The sequence below is a fragment of the Homalodisca vitripennis genome, chromosome 4 (assembly GCF_021130785.1).
Source record: "Homalodisca vitripennis isolate AUS2020 chromosome 4, UT_GWSS_2.1, whole genome shotgun sequence".
Taxonomy (NCBI): Eukaryota; Metazoa; Arthropoda; class Insecta; order Hemiptera; family Cicadellidae; genus Homalodisca; species Homalodisca vitripennis.
Genome location: NC_060210.1, coordinates 81750096 through 81773033, shown reverse-complemented (window position 1 = coordinate 81773033; position 22938 = coordinate 81750096). Strand labels below are relative to the sequence as shown.

General features: G+C 35.9%; 1 protein-coding gene across 2 annotated transcripts in view; it reads left to right on the top strand.

The window, feature by feature from the left end:
• The window catches only part of LOC124359632 (ATP-binding cassette sub-family C member 4-like), a 114865-nt gene that overhangs the window by 67530 nt on the left and 24397 nt on the right, over positions 1-22938 (top strand). For both annotated transcript variants that reach the window (XR_006922179.1, XM_046812536.1), the window contains exons 19-22: positions 4626-4776; positions 6903-7009; positions 14547-14670; positions 16301-16462. Coding sequence is in view for 1 of the 2 variants with exons in the window: in XM_046812536.1 (XP_046668492.1) it covers positions 4626-4776; positions 6903-7009; positions 14547-14670; positions 16301-16462 (544 nt within the window). In the remaining variant the exon portion in view is untranslated. The remainder of the gene's footprint in view (positions 1-4625; positions 4777-6902; positions 7010-14546; positions 14671-16300; positions 16463-22938) is intronic.

Below are 22938 nucleotides of genomic sequence, written 5' to 3'. Positions count from 1 at the left end.
GTGGGAAGGGAAGTGGTCCAGTCAACGCGTGCCGCCAAGTACCTCGGAGTCATGGTGGACAACAAGTTAAGCTGGAGAGACCAGATCTTCCGTTCGGCGGACAAGGCTGCTAAGGTGGTCTCTTATCTTAGTAAGCTGATGGCCAATGTCGGGGGTCCTCGGTCCAGCAAAAGACGGTTATTGATGTCCGCAGTCCAGTCCGTGCTCCTTTATGGGGCAGAGGTGTGGGCAGATGCTCTTACCAAGGAATTTTATAGGTTGCGACTCGCCCGGGTTCAGCGTCAAGCTGCGCTCCGGGTGTGTTCCGCCTATCGGACAGTATCCGAGCCTGCCGTCTTGGTGGTTGCCGGAGTCATCCCTGTCAAGCTCTTGGCAGGGGAGAGGAAGGCGATTTATCAGAGACAAGGCGAGATCGGCAAGGACGCAGCAAGATCCGAAGAGCGTGCCCAAACCTTCCAGTAGTGGCAACACAGCTGGGAGCACGAAACCCGAGGACGATGGACTGCGCGACTCATCGAGCAGGTTCAACCATGGGTCGAAAGGCGGCATGGCGAAGTGGACTACTACCTCACGCAGTTCCTGACAGGTCACGGCTATTTCAAGTCGTACCTGAACCGGATGGGCAAGACCGGTTCACCGGATTGCATCTACTGCCCGGGCGTTCCCGACGACGCGGAACACACCTTCTTCCGCTGTCCGCGTTGGGAAAGGCCCCGCCTGGAGGCCACAAGAAAACTCGGGGTTTTTCGGTGGATACGGTCTGCGAAAAGATTATGGAGGATGAGGGAAACTGGGATTGTTTGTCACAGTTCGTCCGGGGCATCCTCCTGGAAAAGAAATCTGATCTGGACCGCGAAGTGGCCCAGATCCCTTGACCGAGCGGCTGGTTAAGGAGCGAGCCCCACGGGCTTAAGCCAAATTTAGGCCTAGCCTGAAGTAATGTGATAAACAATTCCAGGTTAGAATCCTAAAGAGTAGAGGAGATTTTTTAGTGGGTAAACCCGTTTTTAGGGGAGTCCCACACTACAGGCTGGCCACCTGCGTGCGTAATTGCATTTTTCCTGTCTCTCCCCTAAAAAAAAAAAAAAAAAAAAAAAAAAAACATTTACTAGTTTGTTACCAAATGTACTCTACCAGTGAAAAACATATGAGAAGTTAAGTGCTGCCTTGTTTGTCTTCATAAGGGCATATACAATATAGCTCTTGTCTTGCTCTTGTCATTATAGTTTTGTTAGAAAAAGTTTTATATGGAAATATACAAATGATAAGCCCTCACTTACTTTTCGCTCACTCACTCATTCACTCATCACTAAGTTGAAATTTGGCACATGCATGCCTCATGACTAAATAATAAATAAATTCGTTTATTTGTCGTAAAACATGTTACATGCATTGACAAAGTCTAATTCAGCTACAGACTAAATAGCATTGTCTCTAAATAATATTTAATAAGTATAATACATAAATATTATATATATAACAATATAAGAAATTAATTGTCTAGTTGAAAATTATACTAGTTTTATACCATGAGTTTATCTTAAAACAATCATTGAAGTCTATTTTGTTAATAGAAAAAAACTCATCAATATTATATAAAGGGTTTTTTAACAGCCATTCATAAAGATTATTTTTATAAATTTGAAATTTTTATCTATAAAATGTTTCAATTTGTTATACACCTTTAAGCCAATTATAACATGACTATTCAAAGATTTGCTCAGTCAACAATATTCAATTAAAATGTTATTTCTGTTTCTTGTGTTATAATTATGTGTTTGTGTATGATTTATTAAGTCCTTATTATTTAAAATGTAAACAGATAAGTCAAATAAATATAAATTAACTATTGTAAGTATTCCTTGGTTAATGAAAACAGGTTTACAATGATCGAGATATTCGGCTTTACCAACAATTCTAACAACTTTCTTTTGAAGCACCAGTACAGTGTCATCGAAAAATAATGCCTAAATTTAATAAAATTATAACATCAAATCATGTTAAATGAGTAATTCTTTCACTGGACGATAACTGGTGAACGCAAGTTTTGTTTTTAGTTCGTCTGATTGTGTTTCCCTGTCTTTGTGATGCGCAGACAAGCTGCGCAATCGTCAAGGTCAGCCGGCCACAGACGCGCCGCCGCTCAGTACGATGTTGACCGTGCAACAAAAAAGCACAGTGCGTGAATTGGTACGCGGAGTCAAAGTCAATTGTCAGTGTACAGCGGCTCTTTCGGAGAACATATCCGGGTCAAACAGCACCTGATAACAAAGCTATCGTTCGATGGTTTAACCAGTTTAGGGAAACATGGACCGTCGGCAAAAAATCTAGACCAGGCCGACCAAGAACATCAGAAGAGAATGTTGAGCGTATCCGGCAATCTTGTGTTAGGAGCCCAAAAAAATCCATTGCTGGACGAAGTCTTCAACTAAACATTCCAAAAACAACAATACAAAATGTACTGCACAAACGGCTAAGACTTCATGCGTATAAAATTCAGATAAAACTGCAAATAAAACCTACCGACCGCCCTAAACGAACTGAATTTGCAAGTTTTATGTTAAATGAAATTGATGATAATCCAAATTTTCTACAGAGAGTGTTGTTTAGTGATGAAGCTACGTTTCACATAAATGGATGTGTAAATCGTCACAATTGCCGTGTATGGGGATCGCAACAGCCAAACGAAATCCACGAGTATGTGCGTGTCCCAAACTCAATATGTGGTGCGCGTTATTTCATGACAAAGTTATTGGACCTTTCTTTTTTGTAGAAAAAACCATTACAGGCCTAGTTTACCTGGACATGCTTGAACTGTTTGTGTTCCCCCAATTAGACGATATCGAACAACAGACTGGACAGCGAATCATTTTTATGCAAGATGGGGTTCCACCTCACTACCATTGCGAGGTACGCGCTGCACTAAACGCACGCTTCCCAAACGGTTGGATTGGTAGAGCAGCCCCCATTTCATGGCCTCCTAGAAGTCCTGATCTTACCCCTTTGGATTTCTTTTTCTGGGGGTATATAAAAAATATAGTTTACGCAGAAAAGATTCGGGATTTGGACCATCTTCGGGAGCGAATTTCTTCCGCAATCTTAACTGTTACGCCAGATATGATTGGACGCATGTGGCAGGAAGTTGACTACAGACTTGATATCTGCAGGGCAACGAACGGTGCTCACATTGAAACATACTAAGGTATGAAAAAAAAATGTATTTCTTTCCGCACATTTTAAGACTACAACCTTTAAATTACCTTTAATAGTTTTTTTATGACAGTTATTTAAAATCTAGGCATTATTTTTCGATGACCCTGTATTTCCTGAGTCCTAAAGTCATAAAATAGTAAAAAACCAAAGTGTTTTAATGAAGATCCAGCACCCATAAGGGTTGGAATGGGGTTGCAACCCCTATAAGAACTACATTTTATTTTTCAACTTCCCGATGTCTCAGAAAGATGAAATTTGACACACATGCCTCATGAGTTAGATAGAAAATCAAGATACATTTTTTAAATATCAAACATCCACAGGGGTTGAAATGGAATTGCATCCCCTAGAAACAATATTTTGCTTTTTAACACCACAATGTCCTAGGCAATGAAATTTGACACAGATGTGTCTTATGCCCCCAACAGACAAATAAAATATTTATGAAGATCAACCATCCAAAGTGATTTAAATGGGTTGCAACCTCTAGACTATCTATATTTTTTTGTTTTTATGATTTCCCAATCTCCTGGAAAGATAAAATTTGATAGACATGTTCATCATCAAATACTTAAAAAAACAAATCATTTTCATGAAGACCACCCATAATAATGGTCCACAATCCAACCAGGAAATATTGACCAACCCTTTTGATTACAATATTTTTGTATATTATCAGAAACAAACAGTGAAGGGGATGGGAATGGGATAGAGAAGGAATGACGGGATGGAAGGAATGCTGCTACCTGTTTGTGGCAAATTTGTATTACATGTGGATCCTCTGATACATGACAGCTGGCACTGCACTAGGCATCTAACGTTTGTCTTTACATTATAATATGTATCCTTTTTCGGTGAACAAATCATAATGTTCTGAGATTCCAAATGAAGCAGAGTCCACCAAAGTTTTTGGGGTGGTGACATTTTGGACTTCCCTGAGTTATAAACCTCTGTTGGAAGAATCTGACCTCTGTAGATACTAAGTAAATAACTGCCCTCTGCTGTCCCACATAGGGAATTGTAGACTCAAACACTAGGAACAGGAAACAGCTCTGTAATGACACTACATGATTTGGCTATCTGCCAAACATCAAATCACATAAGATGAAAGCTACAGAGTGGATTCCCAGTCCTCTGTAATACACCATAGGATAGGAAAGTCTGTATACATTGTTTTATGCAGCTGAAAGCAATGCTGAAATGAAGTATAAACAGAGCAAGCCAACAATCTCCACCTTCCTATTGCTAACTTTACCAAACATAAAACTGTGATATAGATGGGGAAGAAGAAAATATAAAACATTTTAATTACTGCTTGTATTAAAAAAAGCCTTCACTATTCGGTCAAATACATGTAAATATCCCAAGTTATTTTCTAAGCATTGCATTAAGCTTAGCTTATTTGGTTTCAGGCATTTGGACAAGTAATTGGTGGTCTGGCCATTGCTGTAGCCATAAACTACTGGCTGACACTGCCCATTATAGTGCTCAGTGGTATACTACTGGCTGCTCGTCACTTCTGTCTCAAGGCATCCACCAATCTCAAGAGGATTGAAGCGATTGGTATTTATCTTAAAGTGTATTATTATACAGTCTGGAGACAGATTTTATTTTGAAATTTCCTTTATACAAAACTGTGAAAGAATGTAAACAAGTTATGTAAGTTGTTAAAGATATTCAATACATAAATAGGTAAAAAAAGAAAATCAGTATTCACTATATACTATATCCAATAAATAGAAAGCTTTGGCCTTTATTTAATAATGCAATGAATACAAGAACAGGTCATCCCACCATGCGGCTTAGGAAACAGCAGATAATATCAATATAGATTGTAATTGGACACTATAAGGGGTGGTTAGGGGTTGTAATTCGTGTTGACAGATTCACTGTTCTTCAGAATGTTTCTCATTAATATGTACACCTTTTGGATTAAAATGACAATCGATAAGATTTTCTTATCTGAATCAAATCCAAATAGAATAAATAATGAAGTGTTTGTCAATTAAATATTTTGGAGATGACACTTCACCATTAGACTACAATATAAACATGATTCTGTCAAATGGCCATTCGTTGGATTCAATTTTATATCGTAATGTGAAGATGGAGTGTCGTCTCTGAAATACTCATATGTAACTGAATAGATTCAATATTCTTTATTGGTCTTTAAACACATCAACAATGCAATAGACTTCGTAAAGTTACTAAAATATTCTAAACTAAAAGTAAAATTAAACAATTAATTAGTATTAAGTAATGATTCTATCTACTCAATCCAGCCTGCCAGTAAATAGATATATTTATATAATTAATAACAACAATAACTAAACAACCAACAAATCTATATAAATTAACAATAGTGACTAAATAACAATTCACATATTTAACATGGATAAAATTTTAAAACTCAGCAATAGCAGAACTGAATAAATAATACATTGAGAGACAAAACTTAAAAATTAATGTTGTGTTATCACAGTTTTAGAATTTATCTACTCAATAAAATATATTAACTTTCAACCAGTGCTTTAAAACTGTTTTAAATTTGACTAAAGATACAGATCTAGCATGTAATGGTAACTTATGAAACAATATTTAATTTTCATAAAAAGATGACTGCATTTTGTTTTGGTTAATTAACTGGTAAGAGTTGTAATAATGCTTTGTTATGGTAGGATAATCATGAATATTCTGTCTAGTTGTAAATTTTACAAGTTGTTCCATTACACTTATAAGACAGTAGAATATGTATACATTAGGAATAGTCGTTATTTTTAGTTCTCTGAGTTATTTTAGGATTTAACAAAGGTGAGGGCATTCCTGAAATTCTATAATGTTTGCTATTTGTCATAAGTGCTGTCTGCCTCATTCATCCTTAATATCCAAATTATTTATTAAGTATGTACAATAATACATTGAGAGACAAACCTTAGTTTTAGGTTTTTGTTTTATACTATTTATTTACCATTAGTTTATGACTTGACAAATATCCCACTTCTTCCTACCACAGTGAGTCCGTGAACCAGAACTTTCTAGACCATGATAAAGAGAACCTCGATGCTCCATTTTTAACTAGAATGTCTTACAATTAAGAAAAGTCTTTATTGCTGGTTCAAGAAGAAATTGAACAATCTATATTAATTCAGATAGTTTAAGGTTTTAAGAATAAAAAATAGTTAACAAATAATAAAATATTTTTGGTTGTTAAAGATATTTAATATATAAATAGGTAAAAAAAGAAAATCAGTATTCACTATATACTATATCCAATAAATAGAAAGCTTTGGCCTTTATTTAATATGAAATTGGTAACTTTTGTTGCGAAGAAAGTTACGTATTTTTAACAAAATATGTATGTATGGGTTGTGGTGTAACTCAGAGCAGAATTTAGGAGATTAAGATTTTTGTAGTTTTTATTGTCATGAATTAGCAATGATTAGAATGGAACAGAAGGATGTATTGTATAGTTATATAAATTATTGTATTGATATATATATATATATAGTACTATTTTAATAATATCATATATATATGATATTATTCATTTAAAAGTGTATTAAAAAAGTACTATACTATTTAAGTTACAAGTTTATCTTAAAAAGATATCTATTTTACTATTTTATCTTTAATGTAGAATAGTTTGCAAGTTTTGGTGTTCTTTGATGATGGTTTTGTTCTATTGACAGCTCGGAGTCCTGTGTATGCTCACATCAATGCCTCACTGCAGGGTCTTGTTACCATCAGAGCACACTCAGCTGAGAAACTGCTGGAACAAGAGCAGTATCGCTATCTGGTACCCAGAATGAATGAAAGCTATTGGAAAGTGAAGTGTGATACTGTATGAGTATGTTGTAGGAAGGAGAGGGAGAATTGTAACAATTTCTATTACCAGCTCAGTACAAGTCAAAGGAATGTTGCCGTCACTGTAAATTAAAATACCTTCTATATAATTTTTCTATTACAAAAAAATCCACTAGCTATGAATTATATTTTGTAATCTACTTTCTTTTTGAAGAAAATAAATATTGTAGAGGTTGATGATGGATTTGGTGCATTAAACAGAGAAAATATTATGAGTCACATATTTATTTTAATTATATCATGAAGATGGTGTAAGTTTTAACGAACAGTGGACAAATTTGGCATAGTTTTTTTAATAATCAAATCAAATCAAATCTTTATTCACATATACATTGAGTACAGCGATTGTGTCATTTGAATTACAATTGTTAAGTTCGAATTAGGTAAAAAGTATGTACAGTAAGAGTTACAGAATTCGTCATTATTCATCTTCATTGCTGAGTTCTCCAATCCAAAAACTCCTGGACTGTGTATATTGTTCGTTCCAGCAGCCAGTCCATGAGTCTTCTCTTCAGATTCTTCTCAGGGATTCTCTTCATTTCTTCTGGCAGACAGTTGTAGAAGGCAGCTCCTCGATAAGATGGTTTCTTCTCGAATAGACAGAGATGATGAGTGTCAAGTGCGAAGTTGTGCCTATGCCTTGTGTTGTATGTGTGGTGGTCTCCTAATCTGGCTCGGCCTATTTTTACTGCATGCATTACTGTTTCAAGAATATAGAGTGCAGTAACTGTCAAGATCCTGAGCTCCTTGAAGGCTTCTCTACATGTCTCTTGCGGTCTTAGTCCTTTCAGTGTTCTTATGGCTCTTTTCTGAATAACCAATACTCTTTGGAGGTTTGAAGCGCTTGTCCCACCCCAGGCCACTAAACCATATCTTAGGTGGGTTTCAAATAAAGAGTAGTAGGCTATGATGGCTGTTCTGTTATCACTGACCTGCTTTAGCCTTCGTATAGCATAGAGACCCATGTTCAGTTTTTTACAAAGTTGGGTCACATGAGGTGTCCATGAGAGATTGTTGTCAAGGACTATGCCTAGATATTTATTTGAGTTTAGTGTTGTTAATTCTGGAAGGCCTTGGTAGTCATTGGGAAGTGATGTGTATATCAGTTGATAGGTTTTACTTTCATTCAGGACCAGATCATTTTGAAGGCAGTACTGTTTTGCCATGCTGTATGCCACATAGGAGTTTATTTCAAGCTCTTGTCGATTTTTGGTGGCAACAAGTAGTGCTGTGTCATCAGCAAACATCACTGTCTCACAAAACTCTGAAAGGTAACTTGGAAAATCATTGGTGAGGAGTATATAAAGTACAGGGCCAAGGACAGATCCTTGTGGCACTCCTCTTTTCATTGGGAGGGTTTCAGATTTTACTGTGAGAAGGGTGTTGTTATCCTTGTAGCTGAGCTCAACCAATTGTTTCCTATCGCTGAGATAACTTGTGAACCAGCTGGCTTCTTTTCCAATTATCCCAAGTGCCTTGAGCTTTCCAATTAACAGGTTGTGGTCCAGGCAGTCGAATGCCTTGCTGAAATCGAGCATGACACTTGTTGCAACACATCCCTGGTCTAGTTTATCAATAATGTACTCAATTAGTTGTACTACTGCAGTTGTTGTTGATCTGTTCTTGATAAATCCATGTTGTCTAGAGGTCAGGAGGTTGTGTTGCTGCAGATGTGCTATAAGTCTGTTCAATATTACTCGCTCTAGGATCTTAGAAAAATTTGATATCAGAGATATTGGTCGATAGTTAACAGCGTCATTGATTTGGCCACTTTTGTACTTGGGATAGACTTTAGCCACTTTTAGACTGTTAGGGAAAATTCCTTCGTCCAGAGATTTGTTTATAAGAGTTGTCAGTGGGGTTAAAAGTTCACTTTTACAATGTTTAATTAGCTTTGAAGAAATGTCGTCCTCTCCAGCAGATGTTTTAGCTTTCATGGAGTCAATAATTGTTCCTATTTCTTCTTCAGTAGTGTTGTGGTGCTGCAAGTTAGTAACAAAGTGAGCCTGAATAACATTTGCTGGTGTAGGATTTTGATTCAGTGTTTTATTTTTGTCAAGTGTCTTCTCTGCTATTCTGGAGAAAAATTGATTTAAAGCATTGGCAATGTTATTGGGAGAATCGTGTAATTCACCTTCAACAATGAAACTTGCTGGAATTATGGTTGTGGTGTTTTGTTTTCTTTCAGAGTTGATTACCCTCCAGACAGCTTTTGATTTATTGTCAGCCTGCTCTATGAATTCCGCATTTTGCTTCTTCTTAAGTTCTTTTAGCTTAAGATCATACATCTTCTTCCTAGTTGCTGTTTCCCTTTTATCATTTACATCTCCAGTAAGTATTTCTATGTTCAAGGCTTCCAAATATGATTTTCGTAGTGTCTCACTTTCAGTATCCCATACTCTTTTTGCGTGATTGGTTTTTAATTTAAAAGTTTTATGTGGGCAAGATATGTCCATCGCGTATTTCATAACGCTGTTAAAGGCTGAAAAAGCTGTTTCTGTGTCTGTTTTTTGAGTAATTTGTGACCAGTCTTGGGAGGCTAGGATTTTCCTCACTTCCTCTATTGTATTGTGATTGATTAGTCTTTTTTTGGATTTTGCTGTACCGGTATTGTCATTTTGTAAGTCTGTCTTGATGTAGCAGATTTGTGCTGTGTGGTCAGATAGTCCTGAGCTGATTACTTCATATGATAGATGGTCCTCGTTCAGATTTGTACAGATACAATCAATAGATGTCTGGCTATGATGTGTAATTCGTGTGGGAGGCAGTTCTTGTCTTTTTATGTTGTATCCTTCTAGGGCATCTGTCAAGGTTTGGTTGTCATTATTGTTCGTCAAATTGTCCACATTAATATCACCCATAATGACTATTGGATTGTTTATACAGTGTATTTTGTCCAGTTCAGCTGATAATGCATCCAGTGAGTTTTCTAGCCTGCTGTGTGGTGATCTGTAGATTCCCATTAAGTAAAAGTTGGATTTTCTAAATGTTATCTTTAGTAAAATGGCTTCACACGATAGCTCAGATGATATGTCAGAGATGGATACTATGCTGATTGTATTTTTTAGTTTAAAGCTAACAAATACAGCAACTCCTCCCTTCCTGTGGTGAGTTCTGGAGAAGCCTCCGATGAATTCGTATTCAGGTATCCTGGTGTTCTTCAAGTGATCACTATTTAGCCCATGTTCTGTTAGAATTATTATGTGTGGATTGAACTTGTGGAGGAAGTGTGTCAGTCTTTCTATTTTGTTTTTTAGGCCATCTATATTTTGGTGAGCTATTGAGATTTGATCCTGGGTTTTTTGTTTCATTCCATTATATTCTCTTGTTGTGTTCCTTCCTCTAAAAAAGTGTTCTCTGTGCAAGTTGTTGGACTGTTGTCTGTGGAAGCAGTGTGATTTGCAGGGAGCACGATACTGTCGGGCAAACTGTCGTCAAAAATAGTTGTGTGCAGAGATATTTGGTTTATCTGTGATGGATCATCTGTAGTCCCAGCATAACCGTAGTGTGTCCTCATATGCTTCTTGAAGAAAGCAATATTTTTTAGAAAGAAGTCCTCATAACTTTCCTCACTTCTCTTTAACTTTGCATTTAGAGGTGGAGAGTTTCTCAAGCTCATTTTTTAACTTAACTTGGCTGGTTTTTCGAGCCTCTGGGCATTTGATTTTTCAGCAGCTTTTGCCACTTTAAGGGAGACACTAAAAACATTTGCCTTTTTGCTTCTAACTACCTGGGGTGTATGTTCTTTTTTTGTGGTAGTTAGGTTAATTCTTTGTACAGGGGGGTTGGCATTCCCTGACTTTTTATGCCTTTGCAGTTTGCTGCTGCATCCTGTCAAAGTATTAGTCAGTTTTTCCTTGCAGGTTTGGCTGTCTCCTGAGGTCGGGGATGAGCTGTATTCTGTCAATGTATCTGTCAGTTTTTCTTTGCAGGTTTGGCTGTCTCCTGAAGTCAGGGATGAGCTGTGTTCTATCAGTTTTTGTTGGCAGGTTTGACTGTCTCCTGAGGTTAGGGTGTTAATAGCTGTCTCCAACCGGTCAAGTTTTGTTTTGATGTCAGACATTCCTAATAGCAGGAAAGTGGGACTGTCAATTACTTCAGTAGTGGGGGAGGTTTGTGTTGCGGAATTTTGAAAAGTCTTGGTTTTAGTGTCTTGATTTTTTATTTTATTTTTCAGTGCAGAAATAGTTTTTTCAAGCTCTGTTATTTTCTTAACATAACCATCAATTAAATGACTTAGTTTGAGGTCATGTTCCTCGTAGATGCTTTGCGCTTCTAGGTGAAGGTTTTTCTCTTTAGTCAGTTGAGCTTGAATGTCTGCGTTCAGCTGTAACAGGTTTTCTACTTTATCTAGGTGTTTCTTATCTTCATTCTCAAGTTCCTCAAATTTGTCCTCCATAATACTTAGTTTTGTCCTTAGATTGAATATTTCTTCTTTTAAGAGCTCATTTTCCTCTACTAACGCAGACCCTATTTTTGCAGCCATTTCCAGTTTGTCTTCTTGACTGCTTGAGTTATCTAGTAAATTAAGACTGTTTTTCAGATCTTCAATGGTGTCTGAGCTATTTAGGGAAAGTGAGTCAGTCAATTCTTGGGTCAATAGGTGTGAATGTTTGTCTGCCAAACAGTTTGTGCATCGCCATATTCCAATTTTTTGAGTTGACCACTTTTTGAGGTCCTTTTCTATGATATTCTGACATCCTGCATGATACCATTTTTTACAGAGACCAGTACATTTTATGCCGGAAAATCTGACTCCAATACCACAATTACCACATGGATACTTTGTGGGCATTGTATTCTGTGAAATGAAATGAGTAAATGAGTTAGTGAAATTAAGTAATGGTAAAAATAATTAATGTAAGTATGAGGAACTGTAGCAGAACATAAAAATATTCACGGTTTAAATTAGTGGCAGTGCAATGAATAGCAAGCAGATGTCTAAGGTCAGTTACCAGCAGACGCAGTGTCAGCAGCTGAGGTTAGTGCTCCCGGCTGCCTGACACACTTGCTCTGCTGTCTGTTTGTCCGCCACCTGGCTGATGTAGTGTTGGAAGTTGATGTGTTAACAGCAATGAGTTGGCTGTGACGTCACACTTGGTGGTTATTAGTTGTCAATGTTAAAAAGTAATCAATTCTTCATGTAATAGAAATATATTAATTCTGAAAAACTAAGATCCTTTTCTTGTATTAAGAACCATAATGTTTCAAGTGTCAAGATTAGTAGTTATGAAGTTGATATGGTGTCCAATGATCAAAATTAAACCAACTGGGTGGCAGTATGTTTAATTCAAAATCTTATCTTGCAATTGTTGTTTCTCTTGTGCTTGTTAATAATAGTGAGACTTACAGTTGTGTGGTGTCAAGGTGAGTTGTTTAGTAGAGTTTCTGTTGTTTTACCCACTAAAAAACTTCACATATTTACTACCTCCAAAAATGAAATGTGATCACTTGAGAGTGTAGCTTCAAATATGAGTATTTTCTGATTAATTACTTTGTTTTATGAATTTTTTAATGGCTAAAAATGACTCACAGTAATTTCTGGTAAGTTATAGTCCGTAGGAAGTATTATGTAGTCACTATTTCCCACTTAAAACTAAACTTATTACTGGATCACTTTCACTGCAAGACTAGTCAGGTAGCCATCTTGATTGTGCTGTAATAACATAATAACATTAGGCTGCTTGCAGTTGCATGTACTCATGGGTTGATATCAGAACTAAGTGGGTAGTTGTTTGACCATCCTTCCCACATAGAGATATAGTGCACTTAAAAGAAAATACTGTACAACCTTATATTTAAATATTCTATAGAAAAATTTGCAAAAAGCAAATTTTGTTAAAGCATTATGAAAAGATTTTGTAAACATGTTTTTATATTTTAAGAAATTATGTAGTCTTAAGTATTAAATTAATACTTTGACCACCATACTATTTTCACAAAGAAGTTTTGATTGAATACTGTGACAGATTATTGAGAGTTGTTGCATCCACCATGGTGGTATGAACTGCAATTTCATCATGGCCAAGACAGTTATTTATCTGTAACTAAATTGTATTAATCTCACTATTTTTAACTAACAAGTTTATTTGGTCACATTCATTATTCAAAAAATATGTTTACTAAAAAATTTTATTTTCTATACATTACACATTTTCAACATGCAAAAATATAAATATTTTTACTTTTGATTCTCGTAAAATAAATAAAAATATTTCTGGTCAAGATATGTTATAATGTTTTACTGGAAGCATTGGCAATATAATTTAAAAGGCGTTTTAGCATTACACATTTCTATTTCTCATGGTTTGGCTTAGTTTTACAGACAAATTATAGTCATTCTTCTATAAAATATTTTTGTAATTGTTTTAAATTGTATCTTAAGATCTGTAGGTGATATTTTATGAAACTTCACCAATTACACTTTAAGTGTTTTTTGAATTCATTATAAAAATGAAAAATGTGTATATTATTTCACCTCAAAAATTTGTTCAATTATTCATAACGAACCTAGATGAACATTGTTTAGCTTTCATTGCTTTAGAATGAACATGCAATTATACACAACTACAGCTGTGAGTGTTCTCCTTACAAACATGAAAAATAAGCTGGCTGCAATAAAAAATAAATATAAATATTTTACACAGTTATACCAACTAGAAACATTGAATATACTATGGATAAAATTGGGAGAAATCCATAGCCTCTATGATTTGTGTCAAAAGAATGGATGTTGTCCAGAAGTGGTAATGTTTCAAATTATTAGTGTTTCAAATACATAAGCAGGTACACAGTCACAACTTTTTAGTCTTTAAAGTGCAATTTAACAGATGTAAAGTGGTTTAGATTTAAAATTACCATAAGTGCACACTTTTACAATAGTTCAACTGCAAAGGCAGTCAGTTACATTACAAGCTGTCCTGTCACAGCGTTATTGTAATGCCACTTTTTCGGGTAGTTAATACTTGTTATATTTTATGTCTGTGTCATATTTAAAAACATATTACATTTTATTCTTAAATTAAACACCACTGTTCTTTTTACTAAATTATAAATAAAGTACAGTACTAAAAAATTACTTTTGTGAACATTTGAACTATTTTATTAAAATCTTTCTTTGGCAACAATATAAAATAGAGAATTAATGCCCAAGTGTTTAATAAACTCCATCCACAGAACTTAGTTATAGTAAATAATTGTTTTAAGAAAATTAATTATCTTAACCTGTAACAATATTCAGACACACCCCTGTGACGATTAGATTAACATACGGAAATATGAGAAAGGCTTTTAAAAGTTGATTTAATCAGCTTATGAAGGTCAAAGGGTAAAAAATGAAATTTTACGTTTTTAATCTTAACACACTGTTTAAATTATAAGTGTAGATAAAAATTGTATTGCAAGAATATTTTTAATTTGTTCACAATTCATAGCTGTATCATTTTATTCTTTCAATTATTTTTTCGAAGGATTCACATACAAGTGTGACCCATATCTTCTACTACGTAATGGCGTTTCTATCATTGGCTCAAGAAATCATCATAAATATCTACGTGGCAATTTGTGTTTTCTCCTTTATTCTTTTCAAAACAGGTAATTATCACAGTATTAGCCAAAATAAACAGTACTGAAATGGTAATATTTTATTATGATAAACACATAAAGAATTTACCAATAAATACAAGTCAAAGGATGCAAAATCAGTTATACTCGGGTATTAACATGTTCAATATGACCCTCGTTCAGTTTGAGGCAACACTCATACCGTTCTTTTAGGTTTTGCATCATTTTTGTGAATAGGGGTTGTTGCATTCTCCTAATACACATGGTTATTTTTTCTTTGAGTTGAACGATGATAGATGGTGTGTCCTCACAGAAAATGTTTTCTTTCAACATTCCCCAGACGTAGGCATCCGGTGTTGTAAGATCGGGGGAGTGGGCTGGGTAAGGAAAGTTTGTTCTAAGGGAGATGAGACGGTTGCCAAAGGTTTGTTGGAGGAAAGCAATGTTGTTAACGGCAGTGTGACTGGTTGTGCCATCTTGCTGGAACCACTGTGAATTTAACGGCAGGTTTCGTGCACAACAAAATCTCCTGAGGTCTCTCGCAAAAGATCAAGAATGGCTCTATATCGATACTGATTTACAGTAAGAGTCTTTTCATTGTTGTCTTCAAAAAAGTATGGTCTCCCTACACCTCTCCCAGACACATCGCACCAAATGGTTACACGCTTACTATGCTGTGGCCTCTCTACAAGGTCAGGACGTTCAAATCCAAGGTAACGTGTTGTCTGCTTGTTTATGAAACCATTAAGGTGCACATGGCATTCATCTGTAAACGGTACATCACTCAGAAACTCAGGTTCTGCATAGCATATTGCTAACATTGAAGCACAGAACTGAATTCTGGCTAGTTTGTTTCTACAGTTCAAAGGTTGTCCAGTTTGTATCTTGTAGAGAAAACCACCAATGTTTTTGAACATTCTTCGCATTGACGTATTGCTAATATTCAGTTTAAGAGAAGCTCGCATTAGGCTTCTTTTCAGTGACTGTAACACTTGCTGCAACATTTTTCCGTGGTTTTCATTTGTACAGACAGTAGTTGGGCGACCTGAAAAGCCCTTTCGCTGTGTCAAAACACTACCTGATCTTCAAAATTTTTCAACAACACTAAGAATCACAGTATTACTAGGCGGGTTTTTGTGGAAATGTTCCTAAAAATGTAAAGCAGTGTATGACAAACTTGGCCCACCCGTACGTCCAATTCCGTATGAGCAAAAATAATGCTCTATGATAAAAACTTTCTCTACCATTATTAGCACCTTGTTAGCAAAAACCAACCTCAAATAAGAAAGAAGAAATAAACACGAAGCTGTGGCAACAATCAACAATTGAATCAGCTAATCAAGAAGGCAACTACAGCTGATTCAGTTTCAGTACTGTTTATTATGGCTAATAGTGTATTTACATGTCCAATATTGTAATTAACATCATTATTTATGTTTAAGTATTATTAAATGCAAGGAAATATGTTTTAAGATCAATTTTGTTAAGTCATAAGAAAACATTTTAAATTAAATCAGTACAGATGGTATTATGTTGTAATTATTTATTTTAACCAAGGTGTGGTATATGACAGTCAACATAAATTTTAGTTCATAAATGTTGCTAATAGTTTATCTTGTAAATGCTCGAGTGTGCTAGTTATGACTGTAAATATTTGCAGATTCGTGGGGTACTGATGCCGGCCTGATTATAACCCAATCTCTTACTATCATGAACTTCCTACAGTGGGGGATGAAGATGTCAGCTGAGGTTGCTAATCAGATGACTTGTATAGAACGCTCCGTGGAGTACATGCATTTGGAGTCAGAAGAAACTGACGGAGGTATCACAAACACAAAAAATTGAATCCTGTAATACATTTTGAAATGTAATGAGGGTACTGATATATGATCATCCCTGTAATTGATAAATCAATATCAGTACCTACAAGGGTAGTTCTTGTTTTTATTTGTGTAACTAATTGTTATGGGAGGTGACAGCTTTGCAGTGAATTATCAGTTTTTATTTTTTAATTTACTGTCAAACTATAAGAATTTAATGTTACTACTGAGCTATAAAATTAAAATTTGTATAAAATAGTTTAATTGATTTTAAATGGCAATAATACTTACTTCTTTTGAAGGAATAAACACACCCTTTGTGCTCTAAAGGCCAGCAGCACTGGCCACACCAAGGTTGCAGACAGCTCGCCTTTATTTTGCTGCAGTTTTCCACGCAACTCGTATGGCCAATATAGATGGCCGCACTAATTTCATTGTCAGCTCGGCAACCATATTTGTTGTTTACCTCCCCAGATTTTTCAATATCTTCCTTGTTATTTGCATAATAATTTTAAATCTTTAAAGAAGGAATGAAAACTAATTTAACCCTTTGCCATCGGATGGGTGTTTTAATGATTGTCCTCTCAAGTTGGATGGGCCACTTTACTGCCCACAGCTGTTTCCGTGGCAGCTCGATTGATGAACTAACCTCATTGTCCTGTGCAGTCGGCACGGCCACTATTGTGGCAATGGCCGCTTTGCTCTCTGCTCGGTTAGTAAATTCCCATTGTGCTTTGCCAGGTCGGAACGTATTTTTGCTTATCTAGAATAGAATAGAATATTCTTTATTGCACATATTCTTGGAGAACAGGGCAAAAGTCATGTTTATGTTACAATTGGTGTATGAGTTATTGTTTGTCAAAAATTGTGTGTTCTACATTGAACAAATTCTTGGATTGTGTAAATTGGTCGCTCCAGTAGCCAGTTTCTCAAGGAGGCTTTGAAGTTCTTTTCTGGCAGTCTTCTTAGGGATTCAGGTAGAATGTTGAAGAACATTGCTCCTCGATAAGAAGGTTTCCTCTCAAATAAGCTGAGATGATGTTGATTTAGGAGAAAGTTGCTCCTGTGTCTGGTTTTATAGGAGTGTCTGTCTCCAGTCCTTGCTTGCCCTGATTTGATAGTATAGAGGATTGTCTCTTGGATGTAGAGTCCTACTACAGTCAGAATTCTCAGTTCTTTGAAGGCTGTTCGGCATGTGTCAAGTGGTCCTAGTCCTTTTAGAGCTCTAATTGTCCTTTTTTGTAGAACCAGCACCCTTTGGAGATTTGAGATTGTCGTGCCTCCCCAGGCTATCAGGCCGTATCTCAAGTGAGATTCAAACAACGAGTAGTATGCTGTCATAGCTACATCAGTGTTGCTGATTTGTGCAATTCTCCTTATTGCGTAAAGACTGCTATTTAGTTTTTGACAGAGCTGGTTGATGTGTGGTTCCCAAGATAAATTTCGGTCCAAGGTGAGTCCTAAATATTTTCCGAATTCTATTGTAGTTACTTCTGGGAGACCATGATAGTTATTTTGAGTAGCTGTAAAAATTAGTTGTTGGGTTTTTGATTCATTTAAAACCAAATCATTTAGGTTGCAATATTGTTTAGCCATATTGAAAGCTACAAAGGAGTCAATGTCTAGTTGATCTTTGTTTTTGTTTGCTATAATAAGGGCTGTATCATCAGCGTACATTACCATTTCACAATAGTTTTGAAGGTATTCTGGAAAGTCGCTAGTCAGAAGGATATACAAGACAGGTCCAAGAACAGAGCCTTGCGGCACTCCTCTGCTTACTGGTAGTGGTTCAGATTTTACTTTTTTGACTGTGTTGTGTGTAGTGTAAGTAATTTCCACAATCTGTGTCCTATTGCTGAGGTAGCTCTTGAACCAGTCTATTTCTTTGTCAATGATTCCCAGAGTTTGCAGTTTTTTTGTAATGAGCTTGTGGTCTAGACAATCGAAGGCCTTGGTAAAGTCCAAAAGTATACTTGTGGCTATATATCCTGCTTCCAATTTATCAATGATGGTTTCAATTAGTTGGACCAGTGCTGTTGCTGTAGATCTGTCTTTTACAAAACCATGTTGTCTCGGAGTAAGAAGGTGGTGCTGTTTGAGATGGTCCAGTAGTCTAGTTAGCACTACTCGCTCCAGGATTTTGGAAAAAGTGGAGATAAGTGAGATTGGCCGATAACTGGTGGCTTCGTCAGTTGCTCCAGTCTTATATTTTGGATAAATTTTTGCGAGTTTCAACCCGCTGGGAAAAGTCCCTTGTAAAAGTGATTTGTTTATAATAGTTGTTAGTGGAGTGATAATTTCATGTTTGCATTGTTTGACCAATTTAGAAGATATTTCATCGTCTCCTGTTGATGTTTTTGATTTTAAGGTGTCTATGATGTCTCCGACTTCTATTTCATTTGTCTCCTGGAAAATTAGTCTTGGTATTTGGGGTATGTAATTTGGTTCTATTGTGTGTGTTGTTCGTTGTTCATTTCCTTTGGTATCAAGTGTTCTGTCAGCAATTGTAGCAAAGAAGCTATTTAAGTAATTGGCAATGTCTATTGGAGAGTCTGATGCGTAGTCCTGTATGTTTAAGCGTTCAAGTTGAGTTTTTTCTGATCTCTCTTTTCTTTCATTATTAATCACTTTCCACATGGCTTTTGATTTGTTGTCAGATCTTTCAATGTAGGAGGAGTTAAGCTGTTTTCTTAGTGTTTTTAGTTTTAAATCGTAGGATTTTTTCCTTTGGGCTGTTTCTTTTTTGTCGTCAGGATGGCCCGTAATGTGTTCTCGATTTAGTGCTTCTAAGTATGCATTTTTTAGCGCCTGGCTTTCATCATCCCATATATTCTTGGTGGGATTTCTTTTATTTTTTACTATTTTGAGAGGGCAGGCTATGTTCATTGCAGATTGGAGGATCCCATGAAACGCTTTATAAGCAGCATCCACATTGTCTGTGAGCATAACTTGTGACCAGTCCTGTGCTTGTAGATTATACCTCAGTTCTTCTACGGTTCTTGTGTTAAATTGTCTTTTGTATGATTGTGTCTGCGTGGGGCTTGTCATGTTTGTAGAGATAAAGCATAACTGGGCAGTGTGATCTGAGAGGCCTGTTTTTAGCACTCTGGTTGATATTTCAGTTTCGTTAATGTTTGTGCATATGAAATCTATAGAAGTCTTGCTGTGACTGGTTATTCTTGTAGGGGGTAGGTGAAGTCTGCTCAGTCCATAGCCGTGAATCATATCGTCCAAGTTTCTTCTGTCGTTGCTTGCCACCAGGTTGTCTACATTGACATCCCCTATTACGAGTACCGGGTTTTTAAAAGATGTTATTTTGTCCAATTCAGATGATAAAATATCTAATGCTTCTTCCAAGTTGCTACTAGGTGGCCTGTATAAACCTAAAAGGTGCAAGAATCCTTGTTTCATCTCAGTTTTTAGAAGGATGGTTTCACATATAAGTTCTGATGTGGTTCCTGATAAGGATATTACTGTAATTTTATTTTTAAGGTTTAAGTTTGCAAAGACAGCCACTCCACCTTTTCTGTGTTGTGAATCACCATCTCCATCTAATACAATTGTGAATCACCTTGGGTTTTTAATAATTAAAAGGCCAATAATAAATTTAAATTATATTGTTTTAATTCATTTAACAACTTAAGGTATCTATTTTTTTAGTTTTCTGATTTTCTTTGGAATATAATACAATATTAGTATTAATTAATATTAATAAAAAACATTGAAAATGCAAAAAATTATGTAATACATACAAAATACATATAATTTTTTGTTGTTGTTGACACAAACTAATTTTTGAAGTCTTTTTCTGTATGATATTTTTGAAAACAAAGTCCAACACAAAGTCCTGGTTTACTCTCACAAGTATCACATATTAATTTTGTTCGTTTCCTTGACGAACCTTCACCTCGTCCACTGCAAACAATACAGTCCTTCAATTTTTTACCTTCAAGAGGCATCAATACATGAAGCTTGCCATTCAAACGTTCTTCTTGTTCAATGCTGGGTGGCCTGCTTCTTTTGTTTTTATTTTGTTTGTCCCCCACTAATTGCTTTACCAGATTTTTCCTGAAAACTCTTTGTCGGACTTTGGCATTTTCTGGTCTATTCTTTGTGAACAGAATTTACAATGGCTGTTTCAAACAACCAAAAAAAACCTTCCTCCACCATTTTATTGACTTGCGGATGAATGGGTAACTTGAAATATAATGGTCTGTCAGGTCGACACCACCCATCGATTCATTATATTTACAAACAGACTTTGGTTTATTTACACTGACAACGGCTCCCCCTTTCTTGACACGTCTAACTGTTTGTACAGAGGCATCATACAAAGTGCTAAGAACAGTCACGTCATTTGTGTCTTTCCAGTGTACAATAGAAAATTTATTTTCCTTTCTGTATACTTTAATATCTCCTTTTTTTAGTTTACTTTTCTGTGTTTTTTTAGAAGATCTGATTTTTGTGGGTAACCCTTTGCGATTACGCATTATTGTACCTGTCAAGTGTACTTTCATTTGATGAAGTGCAGATGCCAGTTCTACACTGGTGTAATAGCGATCTGTAAAAATATGAAAGCCTTGTACACTGCCGTAATCGTCTTCCAGTTTCTTCACCAAGTGCAGCACTATTCTGCTTGTTACAAGCAAATCTGGCCTAATCAGAGTTTCTGTAGTTGTCTTACCTAAGTAAGGTTCTAGGCCACAAATATAGCCGGTGCTTGCTTCTGCGATAACAAAAATCTTTATACCCCATTTTATGGGTTTATCCTTGTTATAGACTTTAAAATGTACTCTGCCTTTAAAGGCAACGGTACTCTCATCCACGCTGATCTTGTGCTGTGGAACATAATATTTTCTATACATTTTATCCAAATATTGCACTACTTTTCGCACTTTTCCAGAGCGTGTTAGGGTTCCTCTTATGGGACCACTACTATGGGGAGGATGTACATGAAGGTTCCAAAAAATCTGTTTAAACCTTTATTTAGAAAAAGTGTTCTTAAAAAAAGGCTGGTAATCTACAATATTAGAAGAAAAATAGTCATCCAATTCTGGCTTAGGATTTAGTCCCATGTTAATTAGTACCCCGAAAAAGGCCTTCATTTCTTTATTTGTCACTTCTGTCCAGTTCCACCAAGTTGATTTTTTCCGCAATGGGGCATTTTTTTGAATTTTTTCTGTGGCGTACCGGTTGGTTTCATTAACAAGTTCATTAATTAGTTCATCTGTAAGAAATAATGTTAAAAAATCAAGTTCAGTTTGAGGGGTTTGGCCTTGAGGTGGTTTAAAGCCATTGTTGAGTACAAATCTAAATTTTTCAAACCCCACATCATTGTCATTCCATTCCCTCCAACCTGCATCATCTATTTCACCTTCGTTTTCATTTAAATCTCCATCTTCGTTAGTAGAATCAGGTCCATTTACATTGTTGTTCTCACTGCCGTGTTCATTTACATTTTCAATATCAAAGGGGTCTTCATGTTCTATTTCATAATCGGGCCCATCTAGATAAACATTATCTGGATCCTGATCAATTGGGCTTTCCGGCAAAGTATCATTTATTTGATCTATTTCACTTCGTCTGAATTCATCAAATTGTTCTCCAATGTTAGAATCAACATCGCTTTCATGATTAGAATCGCTATTAGAAATATACTCATCAAGCAATTCTCTAATATCGTCAGATTTGTCTACATAAACATTTTTGTTAGTCATTTTGATATTAATAACAACACATAGACAGCCTCATTTGCTAAAAACCTAACCATATAACCAAGATACTAAGGTTATACATGTGGTGTAATGTCTTCGGTAATATTGTACAATTTTAGATTACCCTACCTTTATATGATGTAAAAAATAAGGTATTACTAAAGGTAAACTAGGTACTTAAATCACACTTTTCAAATAGTCACAGTAATCACTCAAAACAGCTGAATAAACACATAACAGATGCAGGAACGAAGTAGTAAGCAACAAGCAGTGAAGTAATGGCATGGCCGTTGACATCATGTGTTTAAAAGTTTTTTTTTCGTAAACGGAAGAAATTATAAATATAATCAGTGTTCCCAACTGTTCTTCAAAAGTTCCAAAATATACCTTTGTTACCATAGTAACTGGATATTGTTAAAAAAAAAGAAATAAATAAATATGTTGAGTGGCCACCAGAGTGGCCCTACTTAGCGCGTAGGGAAATCACTAGTGGTCACCAGAGTGGCCCATCCGACCTCACAGACAAAACCAATACAAACTGCTCCGATCTGAATACAACAATGGCGGCTGCCACTATAGTGGCCTACCCGACCTGAGAAGACGAACGGTCATGAATCAATATAGAGCTGGCACAGAAACGACGTCGGCCACCTAAATGGCCCATCCGAGTGCAAAGGGTTAAAATTTATTTTTGTTTAATCTTTTTAATACAAAGACAAATATACATTTGGGATATTTAATTCCTATTATATGTATATTGTTAA